Source organism: Homalodisca vitripennis, chromosome 2 (genome assembly GCF_021130785.1).
Source record: "Homalodisca vitripennis isolate AUS2020 chromosome 2, UT_GWSS_2.1, whole genome shotgun sequence".
Lineage (NCBI taxonomy): Eukaryota > Metazoa > Arthropoda > Insecta > Hemiptera > Cicadellidae > Homalodisca > Homalodisca vitripennis.
The window spans coordinates 29,057,207-29,070,489 of NC_060208.1; the positions used below are offsets into that span (position 1 = coordinate 29,057,207).

At 34.9% G+C, this 13,283-nt stretch overlaps 1 protein-coding gene across 1 annotated transcript; it reads left to right on the plus strand.

The window, feature by feature from the left end:
- Positions 1-3,550: 3,550 nt before the first annotated feature.
- On the plus strand, positions 3,551-11,272 carry LOC124353739 (mediator of RNA polymerase II transcription subunit 10). Its single transcript, XM_046803727.1, has 3 exons — positions 3,551-3,755; positions 8,434-8,517; positions 10,940-11,272. Exons 1-3 carry the CDS (start codon positions 3,634-3,636, stop codon positions 11,139-11,141), a joined length of 408 nt encoding a protein of 135 aa, XP_046659683.1. The 5' UTR covers positions 3,551-3,633; the 3' UTR covers positions 11,142-11,272.
- Positions 11,273-13,283: the final 2,011 nt, after the last annotated feature.

Sequence of the window (13,283 nt, forward strand, 5' to 3'; positions counted from 1 at the left end):
ACAAAGTGTATACATTGTATAATGTTAATTTTTATAAAATTACTCAACAATAAGCATAGTCTATCCTACACACGAATCCAGACAATTTAAAAATAACTGCACGTATTTGCAGAAATTCATTAAATGAATTGGTCTCGTATCATAAATTTAAAATCATATATGCTACTATTTGAATTTTCCTGTTAATCGAATAAGAACAGTAAAGGAACAGTTTAAAAATGCAGTTATTTGTAAAATATTTCGTTGTAATTAAAAAGTAACAAAAACTATATATTAACTGCTGCCCTGTAGTCACCAGATCCAAGCTTAGTGGAGGTGGCTTACTGATTGCTACCGACAAATATTTTCTGTTTCACTAAATTGTTAACTCTACTAACCCGGAAGTTGTTTTTCTTCACCATCACCCCTCACTTTGGTCACAGGGGCCTTAAAGCGGGTATTTTAGTTCCACCGTCTTCACCGCTTTAAGTATATCTTTACTTCACTTGTCTCATAAAACATGTAATATTCCCGCATGGTTTTGAATTCACTCACATTCTTGACGACTTCCACATCCCATTCCCCTCCTGGACAGTGGACCCATTGCTATCTGAAAACGCTGCTTGAAATGTTCTTTTGAATATGAGTGCCATGTTCAATTTAACTCGGATCAACAACAGCAGAGATGTATTCTTGTATCTTATTTTCACTTCATCTGTCAAGGCCTTAGTCCGAAGCACTAATTGTAGAGGATATCCATTATCCAGCTCTTTGTCTTTCTGTTAATATGCCAGCAATAGTTCCATCAAAGAACAAGTTTTCCACCAAACCTAAGAATTGCAAACTTCAGAAGTTATATTGCGACCTTTCTTCTATAGATCTCCATGCCCTGGTTTCTTGTAAAGAAATCAACTTGGCTTTTGATGACTCCATTACTACATTTAGCAAGCTAATATTGAAGAAATCACATTTGAAGAGGGGCGGCACTGGAAACTACCCCATTTAGTTCTCAACTTAACGAGTTGTAAAAAGACGATCTTGCACAAAGCTTATACAACTTATCTAGATGGTACTTACTATGATCGTTTCTCAATAATCAAAATGCGTTGCAAGGTACTCACCAGAGAGTACTACAGAAATTACACACCCCCCCCCCACATAGAAGAGGTTCTTCCTACGAATCTCAACATCTTCTGGACTTGTGTGAAGACCATGAGTCGTGATGACGTGATCAAGACTCCTCATTAGCTTTTGTCTCATACGATGGAGTATCTTCTATTGATGACACTTCAGCTTCTGATCTATTTGCTGCGGTTTTCGTCAGTATTTCGAAGGGATGATACTTATATAACAAACATATAACACTAACTGCTTCCTCTATAATGCCGTATCTTACGTTAAACGTATATGAAGTACCCAAGGCTATCGAAGACTTGGAAAAGTCCAAGGGTTGTAGGTCTGACTTTATTCCTTCAGCGACTAATACTGCTGCCAACTGAAATAATGTTCTCTCACTAAGCTATTCAACAAGTCTTTATCAGATGGCATAGTCCCTAATGCCCTTGAAAGAAGTTCAATTGTTCCTATTAAAAAAAAGGATCCAGTTAATGATGTGAAAAAAGGTTTTTCTCAATAGGAAACATTTCTCCTTTTCCCATCAAATTACTTTTAGTTGACATAGATTTGTGCGGGGACGCTCTTCAGCCAAAAACTTGTTGACATTCTAGTCTGACATATTTGAAGCCTTCGTTGAAAGCTCCTAAGTCGATACCATCGAACTTGATTTTTCTAAAGCTTTCGATTGTGTTGTGTGATTCATACGCTATTGTTAAGAAAGCTCTAAACATTCGAATTTGCCTACGGACTGCTCGACTGGGTCTCAAGTTACTTGCATGGTAGGATAATACAAGTTCGCTTTAATGAAGCTCTCTCTCTTGGTTATTCGAAGACACATCTAGGGTTCCACAAGGATTTATAGTGGGTCTTCACCTATTCAACATCTGTATTAATGATGTCACAAAGCAGCTGCGTTGTAAGTTCTTTCCTTTTGCCGATGACATCAAACTTTATCAGAACATTACTTTGGCTAGTGACTGGATTGTATTTTGGAATGTTGTGGTACTAACTCGATGTCCCTGAATACAGAAACATGCCTATGCATTACCTTCCATCGCAATACTAGCCCTTATATAGGGTGAACATACCATCGGTGACGCTATCCTCAAGCGTACATCGAAAGTGAGGAAACTAGGTGTAATGTTTGTTTAATCTTTGAACTGAAAACGTCAAGAAACTGAAGTTCAGCTTCCTGCACCAGAGCACTGCGCATGCTTGGTCTGATCTATTGCCTCCGTAGAACATTCAGAAGCATCCGTTCTCTTGAGCTGTTTTACTGTTCGTTCGACAGACCTCATCTGGAGTACTGTAGTGTTTTCTGGGCTCCTCAACTGGCCTACTACATCTCATCCTTGCTTGATACTGCTAGTCTTCTCAATCAGTCATCTCTCAAGACAAGATGCACTGTTCAGGACATCATTAACACTGCTTAGTCATTAACTACGAGGTGGACTGCCCCGACCTTCTCTAAGAATCGTATTTAGAGTACCTGACGGATCAAGATTATGTGATTTCTTTGCAAGACCAGTCGTATTGATGAACTAGGCCTGGAACAGTCCTCTGCTAAGGATGCAGGAGTGGGCGAACTCTATCTCTGAGGAATTGAACCTCTTTTATGTTAAAAATAGCCTCTTTAAAAGTCTTCTGCGAACTCCTTCATTAAATACTATAAAAAATACACACACACCGCATGCTCATAATTATTTTCCACTATTAATTGTCAATGCTGTTATTTTTCCTCAATCCTCATTTGTTGGTATCCATTGTTATTGTTTTCGTAGTTATTGCAAAAGAATGCCCTTATCGTGATTTGTTGTTAATTTATTAATATTTATCAGTTGTTATTGTTTTGTTGCTGTTGCAAATATTTGCCTTGGGTTTGTTTTATGTCTATCCTTGTCAATATTCCATTAGTCTAAATTTATTACTAGTGTATTATAGGTGAAATGTCATTGCATATTGTATTAGTATCGTTATTATATTTTGTAAATAATTTCACATTATATTATTGTTGTAATTAATTGGCAGATGCCATTAAAATAAACAATAAAACTATGTTTATTAATGTAAATAATGTTATGTTTGATTATTAGCCCATTGTTAGAGTTATTTCAGAGTAAAGAATAAAAATTGACTCCTACCGCGGACATATTTTACCTTTTCTTTTACTCCCCCTCTATTACATCGATTGGACATATTGTCTGTGACATTTTTATATGTTTGTTTTAAAAACTTATATATGTTTACAACAAATAATATCCATTCACAATGTTGCGTAGAACGTCACACAACTCCTAATAAACAAATAATATGATTCTATAGAAGCTACCATATGGCAGTGCACATCGGGGCTTCATGACTTTTTCAATCAAAAGTAAACCATCGTTTTAAAAGTAAAGTAAACCGGAAAAAAGGTTTGGATTGGTCGGCTGTTAATTGAGTCGTCATCAACACAAACAGTACAGTACATACTACATACAGTACTCACTTAGCTTTCAGCGCTCAGCAGAAGTAGTTGTGATCTGACAAATATTAGAAATGGCGTCACCATTGGAAGATTTGGAATCAAAATTAGAATTGTTTATTGAAAATGTTCGTCAAATTAGAATCATTGTTGCAGACTTTCAGCCTCAAGGTCAAAATGTATTGAATCAAAAGATGTAAGTAGTCATTCAAGTTTCGTTCACTTAATTTTACTGTTTAATCTTAGTTCTATAACCTAAACCTACATTTTATGTTATATGGATTTTTTAAAACAACATTAGTTTTGTGTTTAGTAGTACTTTACAAGACCAAATCCATTATTTTTGGGGACTTTATAATGGAAAGTGTTTAATAAGTGACTATGATTGCAATATTAATTAAATAAAAATGAGGAAAGGCTTAAAAACATTCTGTAAGGGAGAAAACCTGTCTTGTGTAAGGTGGAAATGCCTCAGGTAGAGTGATTGGCTCTTAAAAATGCCTAAAAAGTGACTAGAATAGCAATACAAATGATGAAAAGCCAAATAATAATCTCCATTGTCAGAAGGAAATCTCTCTTGGGTAGGGCAGACAGTTCTCAAGAAGAGTAATAGGCCCACAGGTAGGCTGTAGGCTCTCGGGTAGGTAAAACAGTCAAGCAGTTCGAACTGCGTAGAGATACTATCGATAGAAAGAACAAATCCTCACATTTTTAACCAAATTCACGAACTATTTCTTACCTAATTCCTGGACTGCAGTATAAGAAGAGTCCAACACTTGAATTATTGATATTCATGATTACCAAATCATCAAAATTCATAAGTACTCGATCTAACTTAAACCGAATTGGGGTAGGGTACGATAAGCGGACCCTGGTTTTTTATATTGAAGAATGTAATCATCGATACCTAATACTCGCATCTCAAATCCTAGACTATCAATCGATATAAAGTATCTATAGTAGTTCTCAATAACAATCATATGTGTTAAATTAAAATATGGACCTAATATTTACAGTGATCAAACAAATTATTATAACCAAAATTAGGAAAACTGAAGACGGCCATATTTGCTCCTCTCACAGTTACAGTTGTTTCTTTCCCACAAATTTCACATAATGGGTTTTTCCGCACGAGTCCTACATGTTGAAGTCATGAAAAACATGTCTTATCATCTTCCAAAGCAATGTCGTGTAGTTTTCTAAAATTGACTGTCATTTTTAATAATCAAATGTTACTTACATAAAATTGAAATATTATCTTGTATTATTTTATAGTGTTTACAGCTGCTGATATAGATTATTTAAGTTAATTGATCAAAATAATTAATCAGTATCGATTGATTGTATCGATGGTTAAATGATTAAGTAATATTGTTTGCCAATAAAAAATAATAATATCGATATAAAAAATTGGGTCCTCTTATCGTACCCTACCCCCGAATTGCATTATAGGTGGGCTTATTTCAAATTGCAGTTTAGTATGGCTGTTTTTATAAAAGATAATAATTTCACAATGAATTAAAAAACTATATACTTAGGCTACATATATTTATAAAATGTAATAGATGAAACTATAACATTTTCTGACTTTTTATTATTTTGAAGGATAAAACTTGTCTGACACCTTGTGAGGGTAGGGTACGATAAGCGGACCCGGTTTTTTATATCGCAGAATATAGTCATCGATACCTAATATTCACATCTCAAATCATAGACTATCAATCGATATAAAAGTACCTATAGTTCTCAATAACAATCATATGTTTTAAATTAAAATGTGAATTTAATATTTACAGTGATCAAACAAATTATTATAACCAAAATTAGGAAAACTGAAGACGACCATACTTATTCCTCTCACAGTTACAGTTGTTTCTTTCCCACAAATTTCACATAATGGGTTTTTCGGTACGAGTCCAACATGTTGAAGCCACGGAAAAAAGCAACTTCGTGCAGCTTTCTAAAATTGACTGCCATTTTTAATAATCAGAATTTCTGATGTAAAATTGAAATATTATCCTACGTGTATTTGGTTAGTGTTTACAGCTGTTGATATAGATTATTTAAGTTAATAGTTCAAAATAATTAATCAGTATCGATTGATTATATCGATGGTTTTGATTAAGTAATACCGTTTGCCAATTTCGATATAAATAACCGGGTCCGCTTATCGTACCCTACCCCCTTGTGATACAAATAAAACATGTAAATCACCATTGTTGCGGCCATTACAAATGGGCAGTATTAGTGTCTGTAAAAGGTTAATCAGTAATAACATATTACCAGGATACTGTTATTTCAGTACACAGCTGTGCTGAATGATTTAGTGTTGTAACAAATTCCTTAGGTTACTCGGTAACCAGTCACAGGCAAGGCTATTTCATGGTAGCAATGAGACTAGGAATGAAAATATTACTCTATGAAATGTAATTACATGATATAGCCTAAGTAGGTTTAGATTAGGTTATAAATATATTACTAGTAGTAAGTTAAAGGCAATCTTTGCAAGAATTATGGCAAAAAAAAAAGAAAAACACCTTATTTTAGATAGGAGATAGGACCTAAATTCAAGCTCAGATCACGTTAGCGCTCACATACATATAGATTTAGTTTCAGTTTACTTGCTACTTAGTAACATTATTTCAGTAACAGCATGATGCTAATACCGAAATTGGATCGGCCGGTGACAAGTTACCACTGTGACAGGTTATAAGAAATGCAATACATCAATACATTATTTTGTAATAGGTTATTGATAAATAACATTATTTTCCATCTGTAGTGACCATTACTTTAATACCATACATGTGATGTACCTTGTTTGAATTAATTTAGAACAATAATGTTGAACCCAATTAGGTCGTAGGCTTTTAAGATTGTTTTGTAGAGAAGTTATATTTTTATATGTAATATGAACATATTTCTACGTATATTAAATTATAGCAAATAATACAACTTTATAGTTGCTTAATTTATAAGGTACTTTGGGATTATACCGACCACACCCAGACATGAATCGTTATTTGACATTTTGCTTCTACTGGTTACTAGATTAGCGTAGAACAATATTTCGTCAATATAAAACAGGAATTGTCTTATCGCAAACCCCTCCCCATCCTCAGACAGAGGTCAAAGTCGAGCGGTCTAGTAGGTAACGTGATTGCAGAGTCTCGCCGCCCGTTCAGCTGGTGCGTCGCTTTGTTGTACTTCCGTGTTTTACCCCTACATTTCTCCAAACACAAAAATTCAACAAAAACAAACATTACCAAACAAAAACTAAACTCTTTCTTGAAAAAATGCTCAAAACTTGTTTTTATTCTTGATCACACTCTGCCACCCAAAATGCGAGTGCCTCCGGCCATCAGCGCGGGCTTCGGCAGCACCTTTGGTGCTGCGCCGCGCTGATGTCAACGAAAGAAAAACATCCCTCGAGATAGTACCTATCAGTAAAATATCAAATTCTAGAGGGGCTGATCAGAAATATAAATTGAATTGTAATGGAAAGGCAATTATGTACCGTGCAAAAAACTTAAATAATCATGTGATGCCGCGCGGCCTGCCGTAATCGGGATTCTCGAGAAAGATAAGATAACAGCGACAACAATACCTGGAAATGCTTGTAAGTTTGTAATTAAAGAGTTGTTTTTTCGTTCTATCATGTTTGTTTCTATAAATTTATATTTTTGTGTTCTTCATACTGGTGTGGTCGGTATAATCCCAAAGTACCATTTGTAATGTATAAATGTAGTAGGTGATGTTGCTTTACACCATCACAACACGCAGGCCCGTGTTAACCTGTGACAAGTCCAACATCACTCAGCTCTAGTTGGTGGCCTGCTGCTAAACTCGGAGGCCTGATTCTTTATAAAACTCCTTAATAATTTATAAAAAATTTGAAAAAAGGTCCTGTTTAAAAAAAAGACCATTTTTGCAGGGATTTTTATACTCAGTTGGGGAGTACTGGGCTTCACCTTTTATAAACGTTATTTTTGGTTAGTAGTGAGATGTGTTCAGTTTTTATGGTACTCTAAGGTAGGTCTGTTAAAAAAAAAAAAAATATTTTTCACTTATTTAATTGTACTATTTTTTACCATTATAGTACATTTATTGTATAATGTAAATTGTTGTAATTTGAACTATGACATACATGTAATATGTCAACGACAATAAAGGATGATATATATATGTACAAAATATGCATTTCAGACATGGCCTGTTTCACAATCCCAAATTCGAAATCTGCTTATTATTAATTACATACTGTCTATGTGTCTATTGTTTAATCTTATTAACAACTGGGATTGTTTGTCACAGTTCGTCTGGGGCATCTTCCTGGAAAAGAAACCCGATCTGGACCGCGAAGTGGTCCAGATCCCTTGACCGAGCGGCTGGATAAGGAGCGAGCCCCACGGGCTTAAGCCAAATTTAGGCCTAGCCTGAAGTAATGTGATAAACAATCCCAGGTTAGAATCCTAAAGAGTAGAGGAGGTTTTTTAGTGGGTAACCCCGTTTTTAGGGGAGTCCCACACTACAGGCTGGCCACCTGCGTGCGTAATTGCATTTTTCCTGCCTCTCCCTCAAAAAAAAAAGAAAAAAAAGTGTAATCTTATTGTTGTCTAATTTGTTAATAAAAGCTAAAAAAATATATCTTAAGTTATGGATTAGCTGTTGTGGCCCAAGCCTTAAGCTGGTTGAAAGGAGGTTTTAAATTGTTGTTGGGGTGTTAAGTCAATTATTTTGAGAAGAGTTACCAATACAGTATCCCCCTAATCAACTCTTCATCTTGGAGTGTGCTACTTTACACTCCAAGCCTCAGACCTAATCTGTATAAAAAGTCACTGGATATACTGTAATTTATTCTGTTTGTGTTCCAGCCAATCCCTGGTGTATGGACTGCAAGAAGTTGACAAATTGAAATCTCAAGTGCAAGAAGTCCATGTCCCTTTGGAAGTGTTTGAGTAAGTAAATTTAATGTCTGTTTGGAGTTCCATTGTCTTTCTAAAATAATCCGGTTTCTCACAAAAAAATTGTTTACATGGGTAGCTTATAGTAATTCTCCTTCCTAGCACTTGATTGTCCACCATTTCTACAGCATATACCTTTAAAAAGATACCTTTCCCGCCAAGCTGTACGTATTCCTAAAATGATTATTGGCAGTACTCCAGCCCAACATTGTTTCGTAACATCTGCCAGCATCCTTATCTACTTGCTGCCATTCTGGATTTTGTAAATATTGGCTGATTTATTTTTTAGGATATCTTTTTTGTCATTTATAACCCTTTGGCTGTTCACAAAAAATCCTCCAAAAATGTTCAGGTTTTTAACGTGTTTGATACCCAAAACTATTTTACAACTGTTTTATTACATTCTAATAAATGGTTTGGTAAACTTTAATATCATATAATTATAAGGTGTTAGATAAAGTAATTTTGTGTCTTATGTACTATTGGTTCTTGGTACTTATTTCTGCAAGACGTCTATTGGCTCATTAACACATTTGCTGCAGGAAAGGAGATGCTTTAGTACTCCATCACATTCTGTGGTAGTACAGCAATACTACATAAGCAGCCTGCTGCAGTGAATGTGTTAAGGGTTAACAGTATTTTAAATGTTTATAGCAGAAATCAGTTGTGGTCTTGGATTAGATATTTTAGTTTAGGCCTACCTTACCGATCTCAAACTTTTATGCGTAGCAGCAATTGATTTCAGCCTTTCAGGAATCCTCGGGCTGCAGTAACTTGTTTAGATGTTATTATTTTGTTAATAAATATCATTTCATATGGTACATTACATTCATACTTTCATGTTAACCCACTGTGGGTGACAAAAAAACCTAAGTGCGTGACAACCAGGGCCATAGCTGCTTACAGCGGTAGGCAGTTTGACAACCAGGGCCATAGCTGCTTACAGCGGTAGGCAGTTTGACAACCAGGGCCATAGCTGCTTACAGCGGTAGGCAGTTTGACAACCAGGGCCGTAGCTGCTTACAGCGGTAGGCAGTTTGACAACCAGGGCCGTAGCTGCTTACAGCGGTAGGCAGTTTGACAACCAGGGCCATAGCTGCTTACAGCGGTAGGCAGTTTGACAACCAGGGCCTTAGCTGCTTACAGCGGTAGGCAGTTTGACAACCAGGGCCATAGCTGCTTACAGCGGTAGGCAGTTTGGCCACCCCGCCCTATGCACAGTTTACTTATGGTATTTTAAATGCACTATTTTAACACGTATATTTTTATGTAATAATATATGCATTTATTTATTAGATGAGTACTGAACTAAAAAAATAAAACTAATCTTGAATAAGATTCAGTTTGTTTGTCGAGGGCTTTACATTACAATAGTAATTACAAGCATTACAATAGTAGTAGCTGTGGCTGGATATTGTACACTAATATTTGCGGACAAATTCAAACTAATTCATTGCTAAACAAATCATTGTTATTACCATATTCTCAGTCACTGCAACTCTTTAATAACAATATTCAAGTTCTAAAGAACACAGGTATCGCCCATTGTAAACAACAAACACGGCCGACCACCATTTATTACAAACAAAACTGAAAGTGAAGATCATATTAGTATCAGCTGATACCATTCCAGCTGATATTATTTGTAGGTTAATACTGCGAAAACAATGGAGTACCAAACGTAACTGAGAGCATTCTGTGAGGTTTACTAACAAAATGATTTGAGTGATTCAATGATTATAAGATGGATCAGACTGTCCAATTAAGGTTGTGATAAAGTGCATGATGAAGAATGAAGTGGAAGCCTATCTTTGGGTACTGATGAACTGATTTACACAATTGAAGAGGCACTTAAGGAAGTTTACAGTTAGTGCTCTTGCTATAGAATTTTGAAAATTGCTCACGTTGGATACCCAAAATTCTTACTGAACAATACAAACAACAGATGAGCAGTGTGCTTCAGTTTTTTGACACGCTACAATCAAGGTGATGATGATTTTCTTTCTCTGATAGTTGGGGAGATGAAACTTGGGTATCTTACGACCCCAAGTATATTAAACCCGGAAACTAAACGGCATTGGTGGAATTACTCTTCGTTCCCAGCAAAGGTTAAGCCTAAGCAAATCTTGACACCTCATAGTTATGTTTACCTGTTTTGTTATGTAGAAAAGTAGTTGAGTTGTAAATTTATGTACAATAAATATTTTTTGTATCTGGTCACATTTTTATAACCAAATGGAATTTAATTTGTAGACATACCTTGTATGATTTTATTTCTAAAACATTGTTTAACAACACCTACAACAAGAAGTGAAATGACTCACTAGCATTACATATAAATTTTAAGATATAAACTCTACTGTACTTGTATAATTTTAGTGTTTTTAATAATTTTGACACTCATATATGATTTCAGTTACATTGACAACGGACGCAATCCACAGTTGTACACCAAGGACTGTATCGAGAAGGCACTCACAAAGAATGAACAAGTGAAGGGAAAGATTGATGCCTATCGCAAATTCAAGGCTCACATGATGGTGGAACTGAATACAGTGTTTCCTAATGAACTGGCCAAGTATAGAGCCATTCGGGGGGATGAACGACCTTTAACATAAGTTTTATTTTAGTTTGTTGTTTAATCTGTGTATACTTTGTTGTTTGTATATAAGGTTCATAACATCTTCATCTAGTTTTAATGTGATTTTGAATATATTTTATAAACAAAATAAATTACTGACCTGAGAAATGTGTACTGCATTATCCCAAGTTACTAATTAATTATTAGCCTACTCCACAAAACCCAACAAAAAGATAAAATGTATTAAGGAGTTGTTTTGTGTAAAAATATTTTTACTGGTTAATTTATTTTAACAAATACCATCATATAAAAATTAATTCTTTGACTCCTGGAGCTCAACTTAATATTTGCGTTGAATCAAACTTTCCCACCACAGCAAAATTATGTGCAGAAACTCGGTTGCTCTGCCGTGCTTTGAGATCACGTCTAAAACATTGTTGTGGCACCTGATGAGACAATGAGAACACCTTTTTATCTAGATTACACTTGATTTTGTAGTCTAGGTGCATCTGGAATTGAAGCAAAGCTTATTCATTCCTGACTTTTGGATTTCTTCAGGACGTGGACTACAGATTCCAGGAGTCAAGGCTGAAAGCGTCAGATTTCAGACTCTGCACTAAGTGTGAGGTGAAGTGGAGCTGAACTTAGCATTGACATTGTAACAATCTAGTTTGACGTAATTTAATTCCTTTGGAACCTATAAATTTAATAGATTTATACAAACAAAAAAAAGAAAAAGGTTAGTAAGACTGTTAGGCATTAACATCTTTCATCTAACCCTTAGAGCCCAGTGTTAAAATTGTCTAATTTCCCTTTAGCGCTTATTTTTTTGAAAAAAAGCCAAAATTATTTTTGCAAACACCTTATTTTTTATATTTGTAACCTTTAAGAAGTTTTGAAAAAGCATAAAAAATGCTGCTAGATTTCTGGGTTCAAACGCCTATATTTTATTTTATTCTTATTTATTATATTATTTGATAAAATCGTCGAACTCAGAATCGTCGGGTTTGCCATCTTATAAAATATAATGAGTGCATTATCTAATTAGTAGTTCTAAACATATTAGAAATACGTCATAAGCCAAACACACTGACTGGCGCCATGCTGTCGGCACTGAGCGTGGCCCTCAGCCTCCAGTTATAAATAGATGCATATGCCCCTGCAACATCCAACTTGTGAGTTGATCTACATTTCACAGAATGTGAAGATTACATGCGTGGAACAACAACACAACATCGCTGCACTCCGGGTAACCAAGAAGACGCAAAAAATAAAATATAGCCAAAATGCATCCAAAGGCGTTAAGAGCAAAAGAATGATTATATTTTTAGTAGATTAATACACATAAAAACAACTGAAATGAATTTGTGATAAGAAAAAATATACAGTCATAATATTAGGAAAAGCAGAATTGATTATAAATGCAAACTAATAAAGAATGCTAAATCACACAAATGGTATGGAATACCTTTTTTTTTAGTTAACTACCACTTTCTCCAAGAACCTAGGATTTTCAGGACTAGAATATACAGCTGGTTATTAAAAATTCAATTTTATACCACTAAGCAATTCTTTGGCAATGAGATCACTGTTGATTTTAATTAGGCTAATATATTTTTATTTAGTAATTTATGGAAGAAACCTACAGTCATGTGCAAATTAATCTGAACAGAGAGGTAAATTTGGATTTTCGGCGTTGGCCAACCTGCAGATGTGGTATTATTTTTTTTTGTACATGTGATTCATTGTTTCTACATCACTACAACACTTTTTGAGGTTATGTTTATGTTTGCACTTGGTTAAGTGATATTACTGTCTTTGTGTCGTCATTTTTTAACCTTCCGATTATTTTGATGAGTTCTTGGGTTATTTTCGATATTGGTTTATTATGGATCTAACTCCTAGGAAAAGAAGCAAGATTGTAACTCTGTATGAACACACTTCTTAGACTCAAAGACAGATTGCTGAACAATGTGGTGTTAGTTTGGGCTTTGTAAATAATATTATTAAGTTAAAAAAAAGTAACCGGATCAATATCTCCTAAAAGAAAAGGGCTTTGTGGAAGAAAAAGAAAAACTACGACCAAATATGATGCAATTTTGTTAAGAAATAGTAAACTTCACCCTAAAAAAAAAAAAAAACAGTTTTAATCTTAAAAAAGACTTAGAAGATGCTGAGG

Bases quoted from the DNA above. Each gene is read 5' to 3' on its own strand.
- LOC124353739 (XM_046803727.1), top strand. From the start codon at position 3,634: ATGGCGTCACCATTGGAAGATTTGGAATCAAAATTAGAATTGTTTATT. The intron at 3,756-8,433 runs GTAAGTAGTCAT...TTTGTGTTCCAG, and splicing joins AATGTATTGAATCAAAAGAT to CCAATCCCTGGTGTATGGAC. The intron at 8,518-10,939 runs GTAAGTAAATTT...ATATGATTTCAG, and splicing joins GTCCCTTTGGAAGTGTTTGA to TTACATTGACAACGGACGCA.